The sequence below is a fragment of the Cyanistes caeruleus genome, chromosome 6 (assembly GCF_971803275.1).
Source record: "Cyanistes caeruleus chromosome 6, bCyaCae1.hap1.1, whole genome shotgun sequence".
In the NCBI taxonomy this organism is placed as follows: domain Eukaryota; kingdom Metazoa; phylum Chordata; class Aves; order Passeriformes; family Paridae; genus Cyanistes; species Cyanistes caeruleus.
In genome coordinates, this window is record NC_141706.1 from 46721864 (window position 1) to 46741004 (window position 19141).

Here is a 19141-nt window from a genome sequence, read left to right on the forward strand (position 1 = left end):
CCAGAAATGAAAGGCAGTGTTTAATGCGCATAACACACCCTGCACTGTGGGCAACAGCACCCATGGTGCAGAAGCACGAGCTGTGCAGAAGGGGAAGTGAAGCTCTGTCCTCTGCTGTCACCTCACATGCCACTCCAGTTTCCACAGCAGGGACTGGCTCATTTGGCATGGCTATGCTCTATCCTTTTTCAGCTACGTAAAGCTTAGTGCCATGCACTACCTTAAAATACTGATCCCCTTCTATGGACCAATTATTTGAGTGACGTTCAGAAGGGAGGGAGGGATGGTGCCTAATAATTATCCAATACAAACTGAAACAAAAATCCATTGATAAGCTTATTTTGAGGTCTGCTGATACTTATCAGCTACATTTCCTCCAACTAAGACTTGAGAATATATTTTAAGACATGAAGCATACATGAATTGTATTTTGCTTCTACTACAACTATTTTTACTTTTAAGAAAGAATACTTGCTAATGTGCAAAAAATGCCAGCTAATCTTTACAAAATCTCTGGCTGCAAGTCAGGGTTATTAGCATTTCCCTCCTTAACAGGTAGAAAAGCTGAGGTACAGAAGGCTATATGAACTACCAGCCCTGAATTAGTTCTGGAGCTCAGACGCAAAGCAAGCATCCTAGCCTTTATGGACAGCTGTGTCTAGTTTCAGCCAGGGAAGACAATACAGCTCTAAAAGAAGCATTTAAAGTCTTTGCACCCTGTCTTTTCCACAGTGCTGTTACTGGAAATGTACCTGCCCCCCAAGCAACATGCAGATGATATCCCCCAATAGGCCTGTGCCATCACATGGCTGGCACCAGTCCTGTGTCTCTAGAGGGACTGAGGACCACTGGGGCAGAAGGGATTGAGGACATGGAAAGTTATGAACTGTTCTTGCAAAATGTGTCCATTCTGGGGCTGTAAAGTGATTCCTCTCACAGGCTTTGCTGCCTCTTTAGATATAAGGAGTCAATGTCAACCAACTGTCATTTGCTCAGAAGTAAAAGGCAAGGCAATAAAAACAATTAAAACCTTACAGAGGTGATAAATCTGCAGTGCTTAAGGTCCCTATTCAAAAGAAATACTTATTCAGTAACTTATATGTTTAAGTATACAGACTTTATTGTAGGCTAGGTGAAGTGATACTGGTGATTTGATTGGAAGGCAGAAGCAGGGATACACATTTAGCCTAATTTTCTTAAAAAAAAAAAAAAAAGAATCAACCTCTCAGTGTTTTGGGCAATGTTGTGTTCAACAGAAAATTGTATTCAAGTATTTTGGTTTCAGAAATGATCTCATGTGAGCAACAGCCTACAGAGCACTATAGAAGAAGTGGAATGTCTCTCTGAAATCCTCTACCCAGCTCTGTAAACGTTATACCCTATTCTCAGGGCACATCAAATTCCATGGCAACCAGCATGTATTTTCCCTCATTTCCCCACACTGATGCTGAACCACAGCCTTTTGTTTGGAGTGCTAAATGAAACAGCTTTTTGAGATGCCCTTCAGACAGTTCCTCAACAGCTGACCCAGTAATTTGTACAGATTTCTTGTACTTGGTTAAATTACAGAATACTTTTATGTTGGAGCTTTCAACATGGATTAATACTACAGGATGGTGAAAAAACACAACAGTTTTTCTTCGGCAAGACAGCAGTCCTGTCTACGGCAAGATACAGCCTAGCTCTAACAGGTGAGGACACAACCACTATAGCAGGTACACACTGGAGAATAGGCTTACAAATCTGCAGCATGTGGATAACCTCCCATGAGAGTTCACACTTCTCAGCACGACAGGAGAGCTGAAACAAAACCAGGCAATGAAGCAGAGCAAAACACTCGGTCTTTCACTTGTGGCGCATCTCTAGACCTTAGGTACTGTGTATTTTGCCTCTTCCTAGGCAGAAGAGCCCGGTGGGCCCCTCCCTTGAGGAGGACTGGCTACACGTAGCACACCCCTAGATTAGCGGCGCGGTTCCACAAGAGCCCATCCTTCACTGTTGTTTAGTGCTGCAGGAGCATCCGAATACGCTCTCCACCCCCTACTGCTTCCTACCTGGAAAGCTCATCCCACCTATTCCGTTCCTCAAAGCTATGTCAACACGGACACCTGTCCCTGGCTCCAGCAGTGCTTTATCGCCTGCGGGCCCCCTCTGAGGCCGGCCGGCCTGTCAGCCGCCCACCCCGGGCCCGCCCGTCCCCTCAGCCCGAGCGCAGCCCCCGGCGGGCGGCGGGCAGCCCCGGGCCCTCACGGCGACCCTTCTGCCGTCGCTTCGTGGCCCCGCCCCAGCCCCCCGGGGCCCGCTCCCGCCCCGCCCCCTTATCGCCCGGCCACAGCCGCCTCCCTTATCGCCCTTAGCTGCCTTATCGCCCGCGGGCAGCGACACCGCCACCCGCCCGGCCGCGCCCCGACAGCGGCAGCGCGCCTCGGGCACGGCGGTGGGCTCATGCTGAGCCCCAGCCCCGGGCGGAGCAGGGCGGAGGGCAGCGGCGCCCGGCCCCGCCCGGCCCCGCCCCGAGCGGGGCTTTGTTCCCCCGCATGCAGCTAGCCCCCGCCCGGGAGGCGGCTGTGCCCGCCCGGCCCGCGGAGCGCCCGGGAGGCGGCGCGGCGGGGGCGCCCCGGCGGCAGGCCCGCCCCGCGCGGTGCCCGCCGTCACTGCCGCGGGCGCTCGGGCCGCCGGCGCCTCCTCCGCCGCGGCGGCGGCCTGATGCGGCAGCCGCCACCGCCCCGCCCGGCTTTTTCTCCCCTTCTCGCGGCGAACCCTCCGCTCTGATATCTCCGGGGGCGAGGCGGGGGCGGTGACGCCCCGTGCCCGGAGCGCCGGCCATGCGGGGCGCGGCCCCCGGCGGCCCGGCGGCGGGCGGCAGGCGCTGAGTGCGGGCGCGGCGATGCCGATGCCGGGGGGCGACGGGGCCGCGGCGGCCAGGCAGCCCCCGTCCGGCGAGGCGGCGGCACCCCGGGACGAGGAGCAGCAGGAGGAGGAGGGCGAGGAGGACCTTCGCGACGGCGGCGTCCCCTTCTTCGTCAACCGCGGCGGGCTGCCCGTGGATGAGCCCACCTGGGAGCGGATGTGGCGGCATGTGGGCAGGATCCACCCCGAGGGGGACCGGGTGGCGCAGAGGATCCGGGGCGCTGCCGACCTGCCCAAGGTGAGACCCCCCCCCACGCTGGGGCTGGTGCGGCGCGGGGTCCCAGGGAAGCGCCCGGGGCTGACCTCCCCCACAGGGCGGACGAAGGGAAGGGAAAAGCGGCGGCATCCCGCTGGGAGGAGGCGCCCGCCTGTCCCCGAGGAGGCCGGTCTCCCCGGCTCGGGAGCGATCCCTCGGAAAAACGGGCCCGGGACTGCTCTTGCCGGAAGCAAAGCCACGCTCCAAGTCGGAGTGCGAGAGGCTGTCTGCGGGGCTCTGCCCTGTCTGGTGCGCCACTAGCACCCTCTTCTTCTGCGGCCTTGCTGGAAAACGGACTTCAGGTAGCTAATGTGTGAGCAGCCTAGAGGGGGAGGGGGGGAATGGGCAATACCTAAAGAGAAAGACTGGATAAATGATGAAAAGATGCAGAGAGTTAAATTTAGAAGAGCCCAAATACTTGTGGGGGATTGAGACAGGCGGAGGTGAACCTTTGAACCTGAAGAAATTCGATTTGGGTACAGTCTCCCACACCAAAAAGGCATTCTGGAACAGAACTGTGTGTGTCAAAAAAGACTTTTGATGCCAAGCGTTTTAAGAGGAGTTAGCAAACGCTTGCAGAGCTTATTGCTGGTGTAGGGTCAGATGTGATTTCCAAGCATGTTCCTGTCCCTGCTGCAGAGAACTGTAAGAAAAGAGGAACCACTGACCATTTCACTGAGCCTTGTACCATACTGAAACATTTGAATGTGAATTCTTGTGATTGTTGATATCTGTATTGCATCTCAGCTGGAGAAAAATCTCTCCCTTTTAATGGCATACTGTGAACAAAAGACACTGCAAACATTTGGGTGTCACTCCACTGGGAGGTTGGAATGAATACAAGAGTATTGCCATCACTCTAATAGGGGAAATTCACATACAAAAAGATGAACCTTTATCATCTCAGGCATTTTTAGCAAGGACTTACCTCCTTGGGAAATTAATTTGAAGTGTGGAAAAACATGCTATTGTACAGTGCACAGACAATCCATACTGCTTTCCATGAGGAATTCTGGAGAAGCATGTGATGCAACATCCTTTGTGCAGTAGAGTCATAGGCATCTGTGGCAGCAGCTGGGACAAATCCTGAGTCCTGATTACGGTCCCTATTCTAACTCCATTAGACTTTTCCTTCCTTTTCAGATTTCCTTCCTTTCCTCTGACTTTGTCTTGAGCCTAGGTGAAGGCTAAAAACGTGTTTCAGATCAGTCAAAACACATACTACCTAATTTCCTAACCATAAGGACTGATTTGGCCAAAAAAGTTGAGGGAAATGGAAGAAAGCAGCTGACAAACAAGACTCCAGTAAATGACAGGGAAATACAGTGTTCAGTCCCTTGTTTTGGTCTTATGTGAAGAACTTCGCTCTTCTCACTTTAAAGTCCTCATCCAAAAGGGTTACAGTTATGGGACACAAGCGGTCTGAGCTCTTGCAATAAGAGACAAAATTAGGTTGTTTTGTTTTGGAGGTTGTTGGATTTTGTGTTATTGAGGGGTTTTTTTTGCATCTGCTAGCACCCCTGGGAAACAGATCTATAACCTGTATTCAGCACTCTGCCATCTGAAACCCCATTCCCAAGCGTACTCAGTGTATAACTGGAAGGATAGTGGAATTCAGGAAACCACAAGGATGAATAAGCTCTGTTTCCTTAGCTCCTTCTCCCCTGTAGGGATGTATTTTTTTCTTTGAGGGCTGCTTATCATCACTTGTCTCTGTGCCATCAAGTTTCTTTGAAAGGCTGGTGCAACAGATGAGAATCAGGGCAGTGAGTGTACTCTGCAGAGCTAGCTTCTTTGAAAAGCCAGGTTCTCTCCATGTGCTGGAAGGTGAATAATCCTTCTTATGTGTTGGGAATGGGACCGTTACTTGCCTACACCAAAATTTTGGCCATGGATCATAGCCAGAATTTGGTTTTGGGGGAAATAACTCTCAAAAAAGCTGTCAATAAAGTAAAATACTATAAAATGGTGACTGGAGGAGGCTGTGATTAGACACATGTTTAGACAGATCAGCTTTCAGGAGCTATGTCTCTCACTGGTGTCAGACAGCTCCTCTAGTCTCCCTTTGCTTCCAGTAGACTTGGGGTGAGTGGGCATCAAGTGAGCAGGCTTGAGAGTGCCAGTCTCCTGTAGGTTGTGTTCTTTCCAGCAACAGGGTGGGATATTGCCTTGCTTCAAGCTGCTGGAACCATCAAATGGGTCCATGCTGGAAACAAAAAGTGATGTGTGCTTGGCTCATAAAGAAATTATGGATTTTAAATGAGATGATTATGAGGGCAAAGACAGGAAGAATTTCATCTAATGGATTCAGACCGAGAGAGCCAGAAAAAAGAATCTGTTTTTTTTTCAGTCAGGCACTCAACCAAGGGTGATATTGCTCCTGTGTTATTTGCAGAAGGAAGAGTAGGGAGGTGCTTGGATACACATAAGTACCATAAAATAAACTGTTGCTAAACTAGGCTGATCAGAAGAGCACCTCTGTGATACGGATAAGGGTGGAGCTTTGCCTGTGCCTCACTCCCATCTCCCTTTCCTCACATGCAGCATGGCCCACTTAGTATATGAAAATCTCGATTGTTCTTGGGATCCCCTTTCTAAAAGCACAGTCACAACCCCATGTAGACAGACAGCCTGCCAGGGTGCATGAATCAAGGAGTGGGGTGGTGCAGCTACTCCACACAAGTGATGAGGGATCAGTGCTGTGTTCATTTGGTCTGCTAAGCCTGGCAGAGGTTATATACTTTGGGAAATCTGGGCTCTCTTCTGTGCTCTCTCTCCAGCTTTCAGAATAGTTAAACGGAAGTCAAAATAGATCTGATTTCCTATCTTTCCTGTTATAAATAAATTCCTCTCTGCTTTCTGAAGGTCTGTGAAAACTACCTAATATTTATAGCTCTTTTGAGACATGCAGTGGATGATGCTGGGGAAGAAGAAAGTGTAAATATCTCTCATCCTGTCAGTGTGGAATTGAGGGATGGAGACCTTACTCTTCTTCTGCTTGTATTTCCCTTTTAAAATGCTATAGACCTGATGCAAAAAGAAACTGTAGCCCAGTCTGGGCTGCAGGCCCAGATCTGAGCGAGAGCACAGTGTACTTTCATCATTTTAATTACTTGAGGTGCAGGAGGCTTTTCCACATTAACTAGTCCCCTGCTGAACTGATTGCCATTGTGCTGTCTCAGTGTTTTGAGGAAAAGGAGATCTGGGGGTCTGTACTAGTAAAGGGAGGAGGAACTACCCACAATCTACACTACCTACAAACTGAAAAATTAGTCTGTGCTGTCAACATGCACTTAATCTGTCTGTCTCCACTCAAAAGCATGAAAGTCTCCGTGCTGAAGAAATGAAACAAATAGTCAGTCTGCCCTGATTGTTACCCCTTTCGTTGTTTCTGTGTGGAAATTATTTCCTATGACTCAGTGTGTCAGCTCGCAGCATCCAAACTGACTCAGCCCATGCACTTCCAGAGATGGCACCATTCCTGTGCCATTCTCTGGAGCCTTCCCTGCTCCTGCTGCAGCTGGACAAACCCAGTTTCACATCTGCTCCCACCATGGCTGTGCTGCCCCCTGCTAGTGAGGCAGCTGGTGCCTCTGCTTGATGCAAGGGGCAGCACCAGCCCATGTCAAGGATAACGTGTCTCTGGTCCTTGTACGATGGGGGAGCACAAGCGGAGTGCAACCATGTGGCAGGCCAGGACAGGGAACTGATCTGGCTGAAAACTACCCATGCTTGCTGGCTCAGCTTTCAGCTGCTCCAGGTGCCTGACCTGCTCACCAGTCACTTATACCAACACAGGACAGAAGAAGGAGGTATATGGAAATGAGTGGCCACAGAAATACACGTGAAGGGTGCACTAAGCAGTACCACTGGCTATGAAACCATGTCCAGCAGAGGCAGCTGTGCAGAGCAGAGCGGAAGAACTGGCTCTGAATCCTTTTTCATAGCTGTGGATAGGCCAGTGCTGGGGGAGGTCTGAGGAGGAACTGTTAAAATGTTAAAAGCCAAACAACTGAGAAAAGATGCAGTCTGATGTTAGCAAGGTGCATGCAAGGCATGAGCTGTCCTTCAGAAAGAAAATATTGGGCTATTTCTCCAAGCCTGTCACTCATCCCAAACTTGTGTCTTCTCCTTTTTATTTATCCTGTGGACAGGTCCTTTCATTTTACTTAGACACATTTCCTTAGCTGCTGACAAGACTAGAGTTATCCCCTGTGGAGCAAATAGTGAAAATGGTGAGGAAAATCTGACTGGACCCCTAAGGCTGAGGCCTCAGAATGGAACAGCAGTCTGAAAGGTGAACATCCAGAAGTCATTCTCTGACCATGTAATTCAAAACACCCGCCACTGCAGGGCAGGGAGTCATGTTGTCAAGCCTGTGTCCTAGTCAGTGCCAACTCATCCAAAATGCCAGGAAGCAATGAAGGACCTTTGTTACCTACCTACCCTTGCTTGCAGGACCATTCTACCCTCTGGTGATATTGGAAAACTCATTGTCCATTTTTGCCTCTTTTACTTTTGTTTTGTGCCTTTCACTTTCAATACTCAAATGAGGCCATGCTCCCCCAGATGATAGCTTTCCTGTTTTGTGTCTTGCCTTGTGAGTTAATTCTATCTGTTTCATCCAATGTAATGTTGCATAAATGCAGGACCTTTTCACGTAGTTTGTCTTGCAGCTTTGTGGTGATGCCTCATTCTGAATCCCTTCCCAGTTTCCATTGTGAAAATAGAGGAATATTTCTGGTGTGGTCACTTTGGGCTGCAAAAAGGGTCTGGTTTCAGAGGAACATGCTCGCTATAGTTATGTGCCACTGAGTTCAGCAAGAAGCTGGAGAGGTTTGGAAGTAGTGATTTATGTTCTGTTCCTCATTTCAGATTCCCATACCAAGTGTGCCTGTGTTCCAGCCATCCACCCCCATCCCTGAGCGCCTGGAAGCTGTACAGCGCTACATCAGGGAGCTTCAGTATCCTTTGCTGTTACCTTACTCACTGGTGTGATAACCCAGGAAGAAAGAGCAAAAGGACTTTCTTTCCGTCTGACAAACAGAAAAGTTCTGAAAAGAAATGCAGCTGGAGGAGAATTGAAACTTTTTCCCTGAAAACAGAAAGCTGGACTTGGGATAATGTTTTGTTTTGCTGCTCTGGTTTTTTGTTGTTTTTTTTCCCAAGTTACCTTCTTGTTCTGTTCACTGCATGTAACAAACGGGCATGTTGTCAAAGGCCTTTCCCCACTACCCACTCTTCTAGGTCAGTAGCTTTACTGTGGTATTACATTAAAAATGCACATATCTGAGATGCTGACAGCCAGGTGTCAGATGTACTACAGACTGCATCACCTCATTGTTAAGGTGTCGGTGAGTTGTAGTGATGGGCAAACCTTCTCAGGTCATCCTGCTCAATCACTCTTCTCTGTCTAAACAACACCCAGCCACTCTGCTTTTGTCCATCTGTGGTATGCTGCCCCTTTATATGCAGAGCTGCCTGTGTGGCTGTGTTCTGGGAATGAGATTTCTCCATTCCTGTTGTGCTGGAGTGCATGTATATGCCATGCAAACACACTCTAATCTCACGGAGGAGATACAGATCTAACTCTGGCTTCAGCCCTAATTCAAGGTAAGAAGGCCGACCTTTTGGCATCTTTCACCCATTCAGGGTGGTTGTGCTCTGGATTGGATCCCAGTCAATCAGAATAAGGTACCATGAATGTTTCATTGCTTCATGTATTATGTGCAGATTGGAGCAGGAAGACATTTATCAAACTATTCTGCCCTGGTAACTGGAAAGCTGAGCAGAGCATGTGCTGTCAGCATGAACCTTTGGGAACTGGAGTGGAAACCCATGTGTAGGTATGAGGAAGAGAAGGATTGACAAGGAAATACAGTGGAAGTAAGGAGGAATTATAAATGGGAGAAATGCAGGAAAGGGAGGTAGGGATTTCCTTGTGTTACTACTACATTTGTGGGATCGTGACTTTGCTGTGAGAATAGTAAATAACATGAAAGTCCTTCAGACAAGTTTTCTTCAAACTCTGCTTTCCAAGCTGCCAAGCCCTTAACTTCTTGCTTCCAGGTACAATCACACTGGGACACAATTCTTTGAGATTAAGAAGAGCAGACCTCTGACTGGGTAAGTGCTGGCAGCCTCTACAGTATTTAATCCTTTGTTGTTGGAGCCCTGCTATACACAGTGCTTTTTCTCCATCCCCTGCCCAAGGTCTAGTGGCACTCAGGGCTTTCAGTACTGCAGCTGCATCCTGCTTTGGGTAACTTTGTTGTCTGTTGCCTGGGGCATAGCTGGGCAGAGCTGTGTCTGGTCTTCCTCAAGAAAGAGAGTAGTGGGTCTTTTGTCATGAATCAGTAAATCCAGTAAACCAAAGATAATGTATTGCAAAAATGTGCATATTCTGCCTGCTTCTAATTGGAATGTAACTATATGAACTTCTGAGGGATTCTGAAATTAGGTTCTGCTCTACAAAAGCTTTGTGAAAGCCAAGTATCTTTATGGGTCTGACTTCATAGCTCCTGAGAGTAGTGCCTTTGCAGAATCTAGGCTCACTAAGCTTTTGATGACTCATACTTTGAACGAGAAAGGGTATTCTCCTCACTGCAGTTTTTGGTAACTGCTGTGCCCCAGAAGTTCCTGGCAATAAGCACCTGATGTTCATTGACTCTCTTGAAGAGCATATGGAGAATCTCCCAAGATTGGCTTCTTACTATCGGTCTAGTCCATAGATTTATGTGAGTCTAACTGCCTTGTTTTGTAATCAGTCTAATGTCTCCTCCATGGTACTCATTGAACAGAGACTAGTGTTAATGCCAGGGAAGAAGGCTTTATTTTCCTTATGTGGCAAACACTGCTGGTTCTTGGTCCTTTGAGGTTTTACTTGTGGACACATTGGTGCTGTGGTCTCCCTGAGAACTCAGGTTGGCCAGTAAGCAGTTTGGCTGCAACCCACTGAAGTGAATTCCTTGGAAGCAACAACAGCATGTGGCAGAGATCTGGTTTGGATTTAATGTCTTCATAAAGAAGATACTTGGTTCTGTTCCCTATCCTCTGTGGGCCGCCCTCTCTCCTGGAAACCTACCTTACAAAATATAGTGCAAAAAGGGCTGAACTGGCTACACTGATAACACAAGCCCTCTAACTGTCCTCATCTTTCCCTTGTCCCACTCTGCAGGCTGATGGACCTGGCCAAAGAAATGACCAAAGAGGCCCTGCCAATAAAATGCCTGGAAGCTGTGATCCTGGGAATGTATCCTTTCCTCTTGGAGTTGTGCATGTCTGCCCATCCTTGTGTTTTTGCCTTTGCTCTCTTGCCTGTGATGCTTTGAGGGAGGCGATAATATTGTCACCAAGTCCCACGTTCCTCTTTTTTTCCTCCCTAGTTCTCCCACAAAACCCCACCAAAGAAATCCAAATCCAAGCAATTCTCTAAAGTATCAGAACTTTGGAGTTGCTCTTCTTTCACCAAGAAGGGTGGTGCTGCTCTGGTCAGCCATATAAGATAGTAAAAGATAAAAGAACATCTAAAGCAGAGCAAAAACACTAGCTAGAGTTAGGTCAGGAAATCCTTTGTGGATAGCATTGTTCCCTTACTGCCTGCATGTGTTCTGATTAAAATAACTTACAGATCCTCCACAACTTCTAATTATGGTGTATGTCACTAGCTTGGGCAATACCTTTTTTAGTTCTAGATGTCTAGTGTTATCTTTAAGTACACGTCTTTCCTAGCTGTCTTCCAGGTTTAGTTTGTGGTACTTGGGCTATAGGTTCTTCATGCACCTAGAGGGGCAGAGATGGTGAGTGAATGGTTCAGAAGTGGAGGAGATTGGTGACTCTTTATCCTGAAGGTGTGTGAAACAGTAGCTAGCAAAACAGACTTAAACTAAGGAATAATGCTGCAGAGTTAACAGTTTGGGAGCTATGGAATACGGTACACTTAGGGTGCTAGCACTGCAACTTCTGCATCACAGAACTGCATCAAAATTAACTTCTCTTTGTTGACAAAAAGAGGCCAAGTCTGTGTTCCCCATAACCCAGATGAAAGTAGAGCAGCCTGCAATGAGCTGGGCTCTTGGCCTGGAGAACAAATCCTGTCTGTGATGCCTGAATCAATGGAGAGTCTGCTAAGCAGGCTGGGAGGGTCTGGAGCAGGTAGGATGTGTCTTGTCAGGAAACAGCTATCACCGGTTATTTCCTGAATTGTGGCTGCTGTCAGTTACCTCACCAACAACATGACCACACTGGACCGTTTCCCCATCAGCTTCAAAACCCATTTCTCAGGGAACTACTTCCGACACATCGTGCTGGGGGTGAACTTTGGCGGCCGCTATGGGGCACTGGGCATCAGCCGACGCGAGGAACTTATGTACAAAGCACCTGTCTTCCGCACACTGAGCGAACTCATCTTTGACTTCGAGGAGGCGTATCGCCGCTGCTGGCACACTCTGAAAAAGGTGAAGCTGGGCCACTGTGTGTCCCATGACCCACACAGTGTGGAGCAGATTGAGTGGAAGCGCTCCATCCTGGATCTGGACAAGCTAACCCGGGAAGACTTTCGCAAAGAGCTTGAGAGACATGCCCGTGATATGAGGCTGAAGGTAAGCAGCAAGGATGGAGTAACTCACTGCCACATCCACTGTCTTGCTTGGCTGCTGGTGTACTGGGGGAATGAAGTGACAGGAAACTCTCCTAGATGTGTGGAGTAGAAAGTGAATTGGAGGCTGGGGCGTCTTTCTTACTGAATACCACTCAGAGTATGCAGGCTGGTCCCTTAATGGGTGCTCATGCAGTGCTGCAGTTGTGATTAGATTGGACTGTATACATTCCTTGGAGCCATAGCTGTCACTGTAACTTGGGTTTTTTCCCAGCTTTTGCATTTTGATGCATTTGTTTTGCCTTTTTGTCTTCTTTTTCTCATATAATAAATCATTGTTAATTTTTGTGGGTTTTGTTATTACTCATATTGATTTTCTGCTCATGTAGCTCTTAATTTTATTTTTGTGGCAGATTGGGAAAGGAACTGGACCACCGTCTCCCACCAAGGACAGAAAGAAAGATGTCTCCTCCCCACAAAGAGGTCAGGCCAGCCCCCATCGGCGAAACAGCCGTGGCGACCGACGGTGAGTGGGACTGCTGGGCAGGAGACCTATCTAAAATATCTGTTTTACTCAGACTCCACCTTGCTGTTTGGTTTTGGATCCTTCTGATGGTGTACTGGGTTTCTTTAGAACAGTGGATATTTCTCTGACATGCAGTAGCATCCTTCCCTAGTCAGTACCATTGTGAGTTTATAATTGCTTAGGGAGTTGAGAGGACAGCTGGGTTTTTTTGCTTGCTTGTTTTGGTAGGGAGGAAGAAGGCAGCTCAGATAGTGATGTTGGTAGCTGACTTTTAACCTTATTCATGGGTCTGAGCTCTGGTGTCTCACAGACCTGTGTCTAAAAGAGATTCCAAAAATTATTCTGCTGTCGGCAAGATTGTTTTCCTGATAATAACCTGGGGTTCCAGAGTGGACCTCCTACTTTCTAACTTGCATTCTGTTCTGCTGAGATCATTGGGAGAATTCCTAGAGGCTGCAGAATAGTCCTGTCCTCAGTAGTGAAAGATTGGTCTGAAGCTCTATGTATCTTTTCCTGTGCTGCCATCTCTATGTGCAGCATCACCTGACTGAAGACAGTTTCTGAAGAGTTGTTACCTTCTCTGCTCACAGGCCATCTGGTGAGAAGAAGCCTGCCGATTCCAAAGCCATGCCAGACCTCAATGGGTACCAGATCCGGGTGTGAAGAGAGCTGTGCCTTCTGTGCCTGGCTCCACGGACTTCTTGCTGGCCACAGTTGGGACCTGGATCCACCTGCAGTGATTCTGACAAACGGGACAGGGGAGTGGGAGCAAAAGGGAGTGCTGATTTTCCCAGGTACTTATTAGTGGGCCAGTCCCAGAGCTGGATCCCATGGGTCCCAGAGGATTTGCCTGCCTATTTCTGGGAGAGGTGACCATCTTAATTCACTTAAGTATTTTTAAAAAAAAAAAAGAAAAAAAAGAAAAAAAAAAGAAAAAAGTCTGTACATTAGCGGGAGTTTGCTTCAGGAAGAATGTGAAATGAGTGGGGTCAGTGGACTTGCTATCTCTGCCTTGACAGCAAGTAGATGAAGCATCTTGTCAACAGTACTTCTTCCCTGTCTGCACAGAAGTCTTCAATCCCTGCAATGTCTGCAGGGCTGTGGGAGAAGTGATGCTGGAATGGGATGGCCCCTGAATCTTGTACAAAAACTCCTGGTTTTGTCATTATGAACACTTTGTTTATCACTGCTCTTGTGAGAGATAGGTCTGAATTTGCTCAGCCTGATTTATTGACCATACAAAGTCTTCTCATACAGAAAAAGTATGTTTAGTCCTGCCTATTTCAAAGCATTTCATTGTCTCTGAGGGGGTAGGCAATGGAATGCTGGTGAACTTTCTGGTCCTTTGGTGGTTGAGTGGATCAGGATATGCCTGTACCACTGCAACATGAAAACTGGCACAGAGACTTCAATTGTTCCAGCAATGGGGATGGGGTGGGTGGGGGCTGCTGGAAAACCTGAACTTCCCATCATCTCTTCATCAGCTTTCTCTCTATTAATTTCTAGTGGCTGCTACTCAGAAAGCTTGTGGCAGGCACTTCAGTCACTGAGGTACGAGTTTTAAGAGTAAATAGTTAAAGAAGGATGTAAAAATGTGAACAAGTTTTACAAGCATTTTTTTTCCTTTCCACAAGGCTCTTGGTCCTTCCTCCCTGTAATGTTAGTGCCAGAGTTACATACACCTGTTTGTGAGAAGCTCTACTTGAGGAAATTGCAGCTGCTTTCCTGAGAGCTCACCCTGGAGCCTCCTGAAAGTAGTTCCCACCCCAGTTCCAGAGCTGTGCTTGTGTTCTGGCTCTTTGGATAGCTGCAGTATCTAACAGCACTGCTTAGACTAACCTTCCCCAAAGGGCTGGGCTGTTCTGCCACTTGTGGCCTTGACTTCCTATGCTTCTTTTGGGGGAGTGCTGTACTACTGATTAAGCAGTGTAATGCTTGTCAGAAATCTGGAGTGTTGTCAGACCTCTTTGTTTGAAGCCTAGGGCATGAGAACAGTGGGATTTCCAAAAGTCAGAACAGCAGAACAGCATGGTCTTAAAGTGATTTGAATGCATAGATCTAGGGAATGCAAAAACTGAGCTTGGGAGTAGGAGTATCCTGGAGAGAAACAGTCTTGTTTTATCACAGTACTGACAAAGAGCTAAACTTTCTGAAATACTACATATTTAATTTTGTTAGAACTGGACTTATCCTTTATTGGTTAGAAACATGATGGAGCTTAGCTCTACTAGTTTTTTTGTTGCAGTATTCCTGTGCCACATCCTCATAATAAGCGGAGCTATTTTGGTGGCAGAGAATGGGTTCTTAACCCCAAACAAATCAGCTCTTCTGCCCAGTTAAAGCAGTTAATCCTCGAAGCACCACCCACAAGTGATTTAACTCAGGCCTTACAGGTTGCTAATTGTACATCCTTAACTGTGATGTAACTTGCAAGGCACATCCGTAGCACTGCAGTCGGTCCTTCCAGTCTCCCTTTGTAGTCTGTACTTTTCTGCTGTGCTGTACAACCAGAAGGAAAGTCTGTAAGAAGGTGGCAGAACTTGCTGCTGAGCTAAGAGAAGGTTAATCAAGAAGAGGATGCCGGTTTCCACAGTGCAGTGTAACACCTGTCCACTCCCTTATATTCCAGGGATATTACATATAATATGTAATATTATGGTACATGCAACAATTGAAGTTGACAGCAGCAGTGAGCCAAGCACCTCTTTGAACATGTCCTGTGGTCATTTTTGTGTGGATGTAAATTAACATATTTAGTGTCTGGATGCTAATGATGATGTTAGCTGTAGAGGCACCACAGTTACCTGTAAATAATATGGGCCACTTGTAAGCCACAAACTGCCTTTGCATAATGTTTGCTATGCAGCGGACTGAAAGTTCAGATGCCACTGTGAATCATATGATAAATACAGCAGCAGTCAGCAAGGGGAAACTGACTGTCAGGTTTTATTAAAGTGGATGAAATCTAGAGTTTAAAAAAAATATAAAAGATACCTAGAATGCATCTTCACCATGACTTTGTTTAGTTGATTAGTTAGTTAATTCAAAGCAACTGAGAGCTCTAGAGAGTAATTATTAATTTAATACAGAGAACATTGAATAACTGGGCAGACTTGAGCTTTTTTAGATGGAAAGGGGAAATATGGGGGTGGGAGTAAGACTTTAAAACAGATGAGACAAGTGACAGGTCAGCTACAAGTTAATGATGCTTTCTTGAGAGTGGGGCAACAGGGGTGTTCAGCAGTGTTAGATCACCAAGGCAGAATGGCTTAAAACAAAATGCTTTGTTTGACTCTGTAATTAACTGCTTTCCTGCAGGATGTAACCGAGACCAATAGCTTAGAAAACCAAAGGAAATGGCTGTTTAAGATATGAATGACAGGTAGAGTTCAAGGTCTCTTAATCCTCAGCTGCAGCTGGACAAGAACATCCTTTTTCAAGATTTAGTTGCACAATTATATATGTTAGGAAGTATTTAATTCTTTGCTTGTATCTAATGTTGATTAACTTCTCAAGATGGACTCAGGAGCAGGCAAGTGCCCTCTGCTAGGGTTAATATTTCAAGCCTTCTACTGGGTTTCTCTGTGTCATAGAATTCCTTCTCCTTACTATTTCTGTATCTCCAGTTTAGCAGATGGTACAAGAAACTGGAAAAGAACTGTAGAGTTCTCCCCTTCTTGCTCTTACTCCCCCATCTTTGTAAAAGGATGAATGACATCAATACAAAGCTTTGTTTCCTTCCTAACAAACAAGACCACATCCTTCCATGACAGAGAGGATTAATGAAATCTAGCTTTATGCTGTAAGAAACCTGAGGGCACAGTACAAGACAAACTTTAGCACTTCATCTTTCCTCCCCCATCTACTTGGTCTGGTTTCTGGTCTGTCTCCCTTTAGCCAACCATAAAGAAAAAAGGCTGCAGATGAGAGTCTTTCACTTCTGAAGACTTTAGAGCTGTAGAGAAGGAATGACAATGTAACTCATATTCCTTTAGTGCCTGCAGAACAAGGAAGATGGATCTCAAGGCGTCCTATTAATTTTTTAATGCTAAATATTAATAGGCTCACTCATGTAGCTCTGTGATGTAAATTTCACTGCTCAGTAGGTCTCACCTAATGTCTGTTCTGCAGTACAAGTCCTGTGCACTCTGTGGAAAGGAACCGTGTTTGTATACTAGCAATGGACAGACACTGCCTGCATTGTATTGTAAAGCTGAGGTGAGCTTTGAAAGACTTAACAAATGCTGACCTATCACTGGCAAAACTATTCTAAATGTAATGCAAACCTTGAAATAAGCACCCTTCTTTATACTTTTATGTAGACAAGTCCCTTGATACCTGGCCAAATGCAATTTTTTAATGGGCAGATTCATTAGTGAGCAAAATTTTCTGCTACAGCATCACTCTGATACAAACTTTGTATATTAAAGAGCAAGGTTGGGTGTCCATCAGTCTGTGACACACTAGCCTTTTTTTTTAACTGGTAGAAACTAAAGGAGTCTTTAGGAACTTGAGGTGTGTTAGCAAGTGTTTTAGGTGGGACTGGAGTGCTTTTTTTTTCAGTTTCTATTTTACCTGTGGGCCAGGCTATGGGTCAGTACATAGTACCATTGGATCTATCAGAATTAATGGCTCCAGAACTGTAGTTGAAACATACTTTCTGTTCACATTGTAGATGTATTTTTGAAACATACTTTCTGCTCACATAGTAGTTGTATTGCTGTTTTCAAATCTGCATAACAGGATGAATTGTCTCAAGTATTTCAGGTGAAAGCCTTAATCAGGTCCCTGCCCCATAAGGCAGGCTCATGTGTGGTGTTGTATAGACTGGAAGATGACTGTCCTTAAAATTTCAGAGTTTAAGAAACCATAATGAACAGAAGAAAGCTCTTGTTTGCCAAAGCGCAAGAGTCTGGATTAGATTGGCTTGACTTTGCTCCAGGGGCTCTGGCTAATCACTTTGGGTGGTTGCTTCAGCTACCTGCTTCTTCTGAGTGAAGTATTTCAAGTTGTCCTGATGATCAAACAGTAGGTATAGGCAGGGGTGTCCCAGCTGTATTGTGTGTGCAAGTCTGGCTGAAATAACACCACACATTCCAGTGGCCTTGCACTGTTGTCCTGACAACATTTAGACCTGCATTATGGATTTATAATTTTACTTAAAGCAAGTGCTATTCTGGCTTGATGTTTGCTCTCGCAGAGCAAGGTGGAGATGGCCCCTCTACAGCCAAGCTGAACTCCTTAGGGAATTTAATACTTTTGTGTGTCTTCTGAGCAGGTGTTTACTTGTATCACAACCACTCTCCTTCAGTGGTGCCCTAGCCCTTTCTGCTCAAGGGCAACTCAGTTTAGGCCCAGAAGGCTACTGAATCCCCCATAATCTCTGCAGAGCAGAGTTTCCCTCCGGGTCAGGGTTGAGATGGTGCTAGTGGGACCAGAGCGGTCCCCTTCCATGCGCATCAGTATTCTACTCCAGCACTGATAGGGTGCTCCTAAACCATTTACATCTTTATCACTGGGACAGCTCAGAACTAAGAAATGGAAAGTTTCTTTCTTTACAAACCGTATAATATGTGTCTTTTTGTAATTAATCAGTGTGGTTCTGTGTTCTTACGTAGCCAACACAGAATTTTTATTTAGATTTAGTTTTTACTGCACTTCCCATGGCCCTCATGTTGATACTTTTTCCTGCTTCCTTTGACACTTAGACAATAAAATTCCCTCTGTACTGCTCTCAGCTTGTGCAGAGAAAACAAGTTGTCTGTACTGTCCTTCTTTCTGCTTTAAACCTTCCCATTACATGTCAGCTGAGAAGTCAAAGGGACAGCCTTGAGTGATGGTATCAGGCAAATTATGGAAAGATGTCCTGTACTCGCTACACTAACGGACATGAAATAATCCTCATCTTCCTCTAATCATGTGAACAGGTGAGTATGTCTGTGCAGACAAAGGCAGATGCCAGAGTATGTATGTGGCTATTTAGCAAAGGCCAGAATTCACATTTTCCTCTGGAACCTGCCATCAGTCAGGCTGGATGGGAAAAAAAAAATCAGTGCAGGCAAGGTCAAAAATTTCAGTCTTGCAATACTGTAACAAGCAATACTGTAAGGGTTAATACAAACTTCTTCTTGCACTGCTCAACTCTTCAATGTTCAATTCAGTCTCCCTTCCTGGTCTGAAAAGCAATTCTGCTCTAAATCTGTGTTTAGTGACCTTCCAGACTAATGACCTCACCAGGACTTCTCAAGACAAATGCTGGGTTAATAAAGGACAGTCAGCTGCAAGATTCAGTGCAAGGATCCCCAGGAAGTGGATCCAACTTTATTCAGGCTATCATCTTTCAGGCATAACATACCCCTTCTCTCCAGGGAAATGAGTAATAGCTGGGACCAGGGCCAGGATGTAGGCAAGCCTACAGTGTGTATAGGAAAGGAAAAAACATTGTCTGACCTGTTACTCCAAAGAGAAAGGCATATGCAATAGTCCATCTTAGCCAAGTTAATTATACTAACAGCTTCTGCCATGAGGGAAAGTAATTGCACAGCTCTAAACATCTACTTCAGATGCTTGCTTGAAAACACTCTCTGCTCCATGTTTTCTAGATTTTGCTTTAAAACAGGTAACTCCTATATCCCCTATGGATGTATAGGTCAGGGTGATTACTAGACAGTGGAGTGAGAACAGCAAAATAGTGATGCAGCCACAGACTTCCTGCTCCCTCTTACTACAAGCTTTTCCCCTGCTACTGGTTGTTCCTGCAGTTTTAGGTTTTCAAGTCAGTTAAGAGATTATGCTCCTTGGACCTTAAGTGGAAATTTTTTATTATGGGAAGGCTAAACAACATGTTGAAGCA

At 46.2% G+C, this 19141-nt stretch overlaps 1 protein-coding gene and 1 long non-coding RNA gene across 3 annotated transcripts in view; one reads left to right on the top strand and one right to left on the bottom strand.

Moving 5' to 3' along the window:
* Positions 1–2234, bottom strand: part of LOC147652656 (uncharacterized) — a 117135-nt gene extending 114901 nt beyond the window's left edge. Inside the window, exon 1 of the long non-coding RNA XR_015288141.1 lies at positions 2055–2234. This is a non-coding gene — a long non-coding RNA (uncharacterized LOC147652656). The remainder of the gene's footprint in view (positions 1–2054) is intronic.
* A 597-nt stretch (positions 2235–2831) lies between these two features.
* Positions 2832–18044, top strand: VASH1 (vasohibin 1). Of its 2 annotated transcripts, XM_023927781.2 has the most exons (7): positions 2832–3148; positions 8042–8130; positions 9236–9292; positions 10344–10418; positions 11385–11766; positions 12176–12288; positions 12879–18044. In XM_023927781.2, the coding sequence occupies exons 1-7, from the start codon at positions 2888–2890 to the stop codon at positions 12949–12951; spliced, it is 1050 nt and encodes a 349-aa protein (XP_023783549.1). In that variant the 5' UTR covers positions 2832–2887; the 3' UTR covers positions 12952–18044. The 2 variants fall into 2 exon arrangements, with proteins under 2 accessions (XP_023783549.1, XP_023783550.1); XM_023927782.2 differs by lacking the exons at positions 2832–3148; positions 8042–8130 and adding an exon at positions 8823–9012.
* The last annotated feature ends 1097 nt before the right edge of the window (positions 18045–19141 follow it).

What these genes read in the sequence shown, in the direction of transcription:
- VASH1 (XM_023927781.2), top strand. Translation starts at nt 2,888, where the DNA reads ATGCCGATGCCGGGGGGCGACGGGGCCGCGGCGGCCAGGCAGCCCCCG. An exon ending in GCGCTGCCGACCTGCCCAAG is followed by an intron (nt 3,149 to 8,041) that starts GTGAGACCCCCC and finishes TCCTCATTTCAG; the next exon opens with ATTCCCATACCAAGTGTGCC. An exon ending in CGCTACATCAGGGAGCTTCA is followed by an intron (nt 8,131 to 9,235) that starts GTATCCTTTGCT and finishes TCTTGCTTCCAG; the next exon opens with GTACAATCACACTGGGACAC.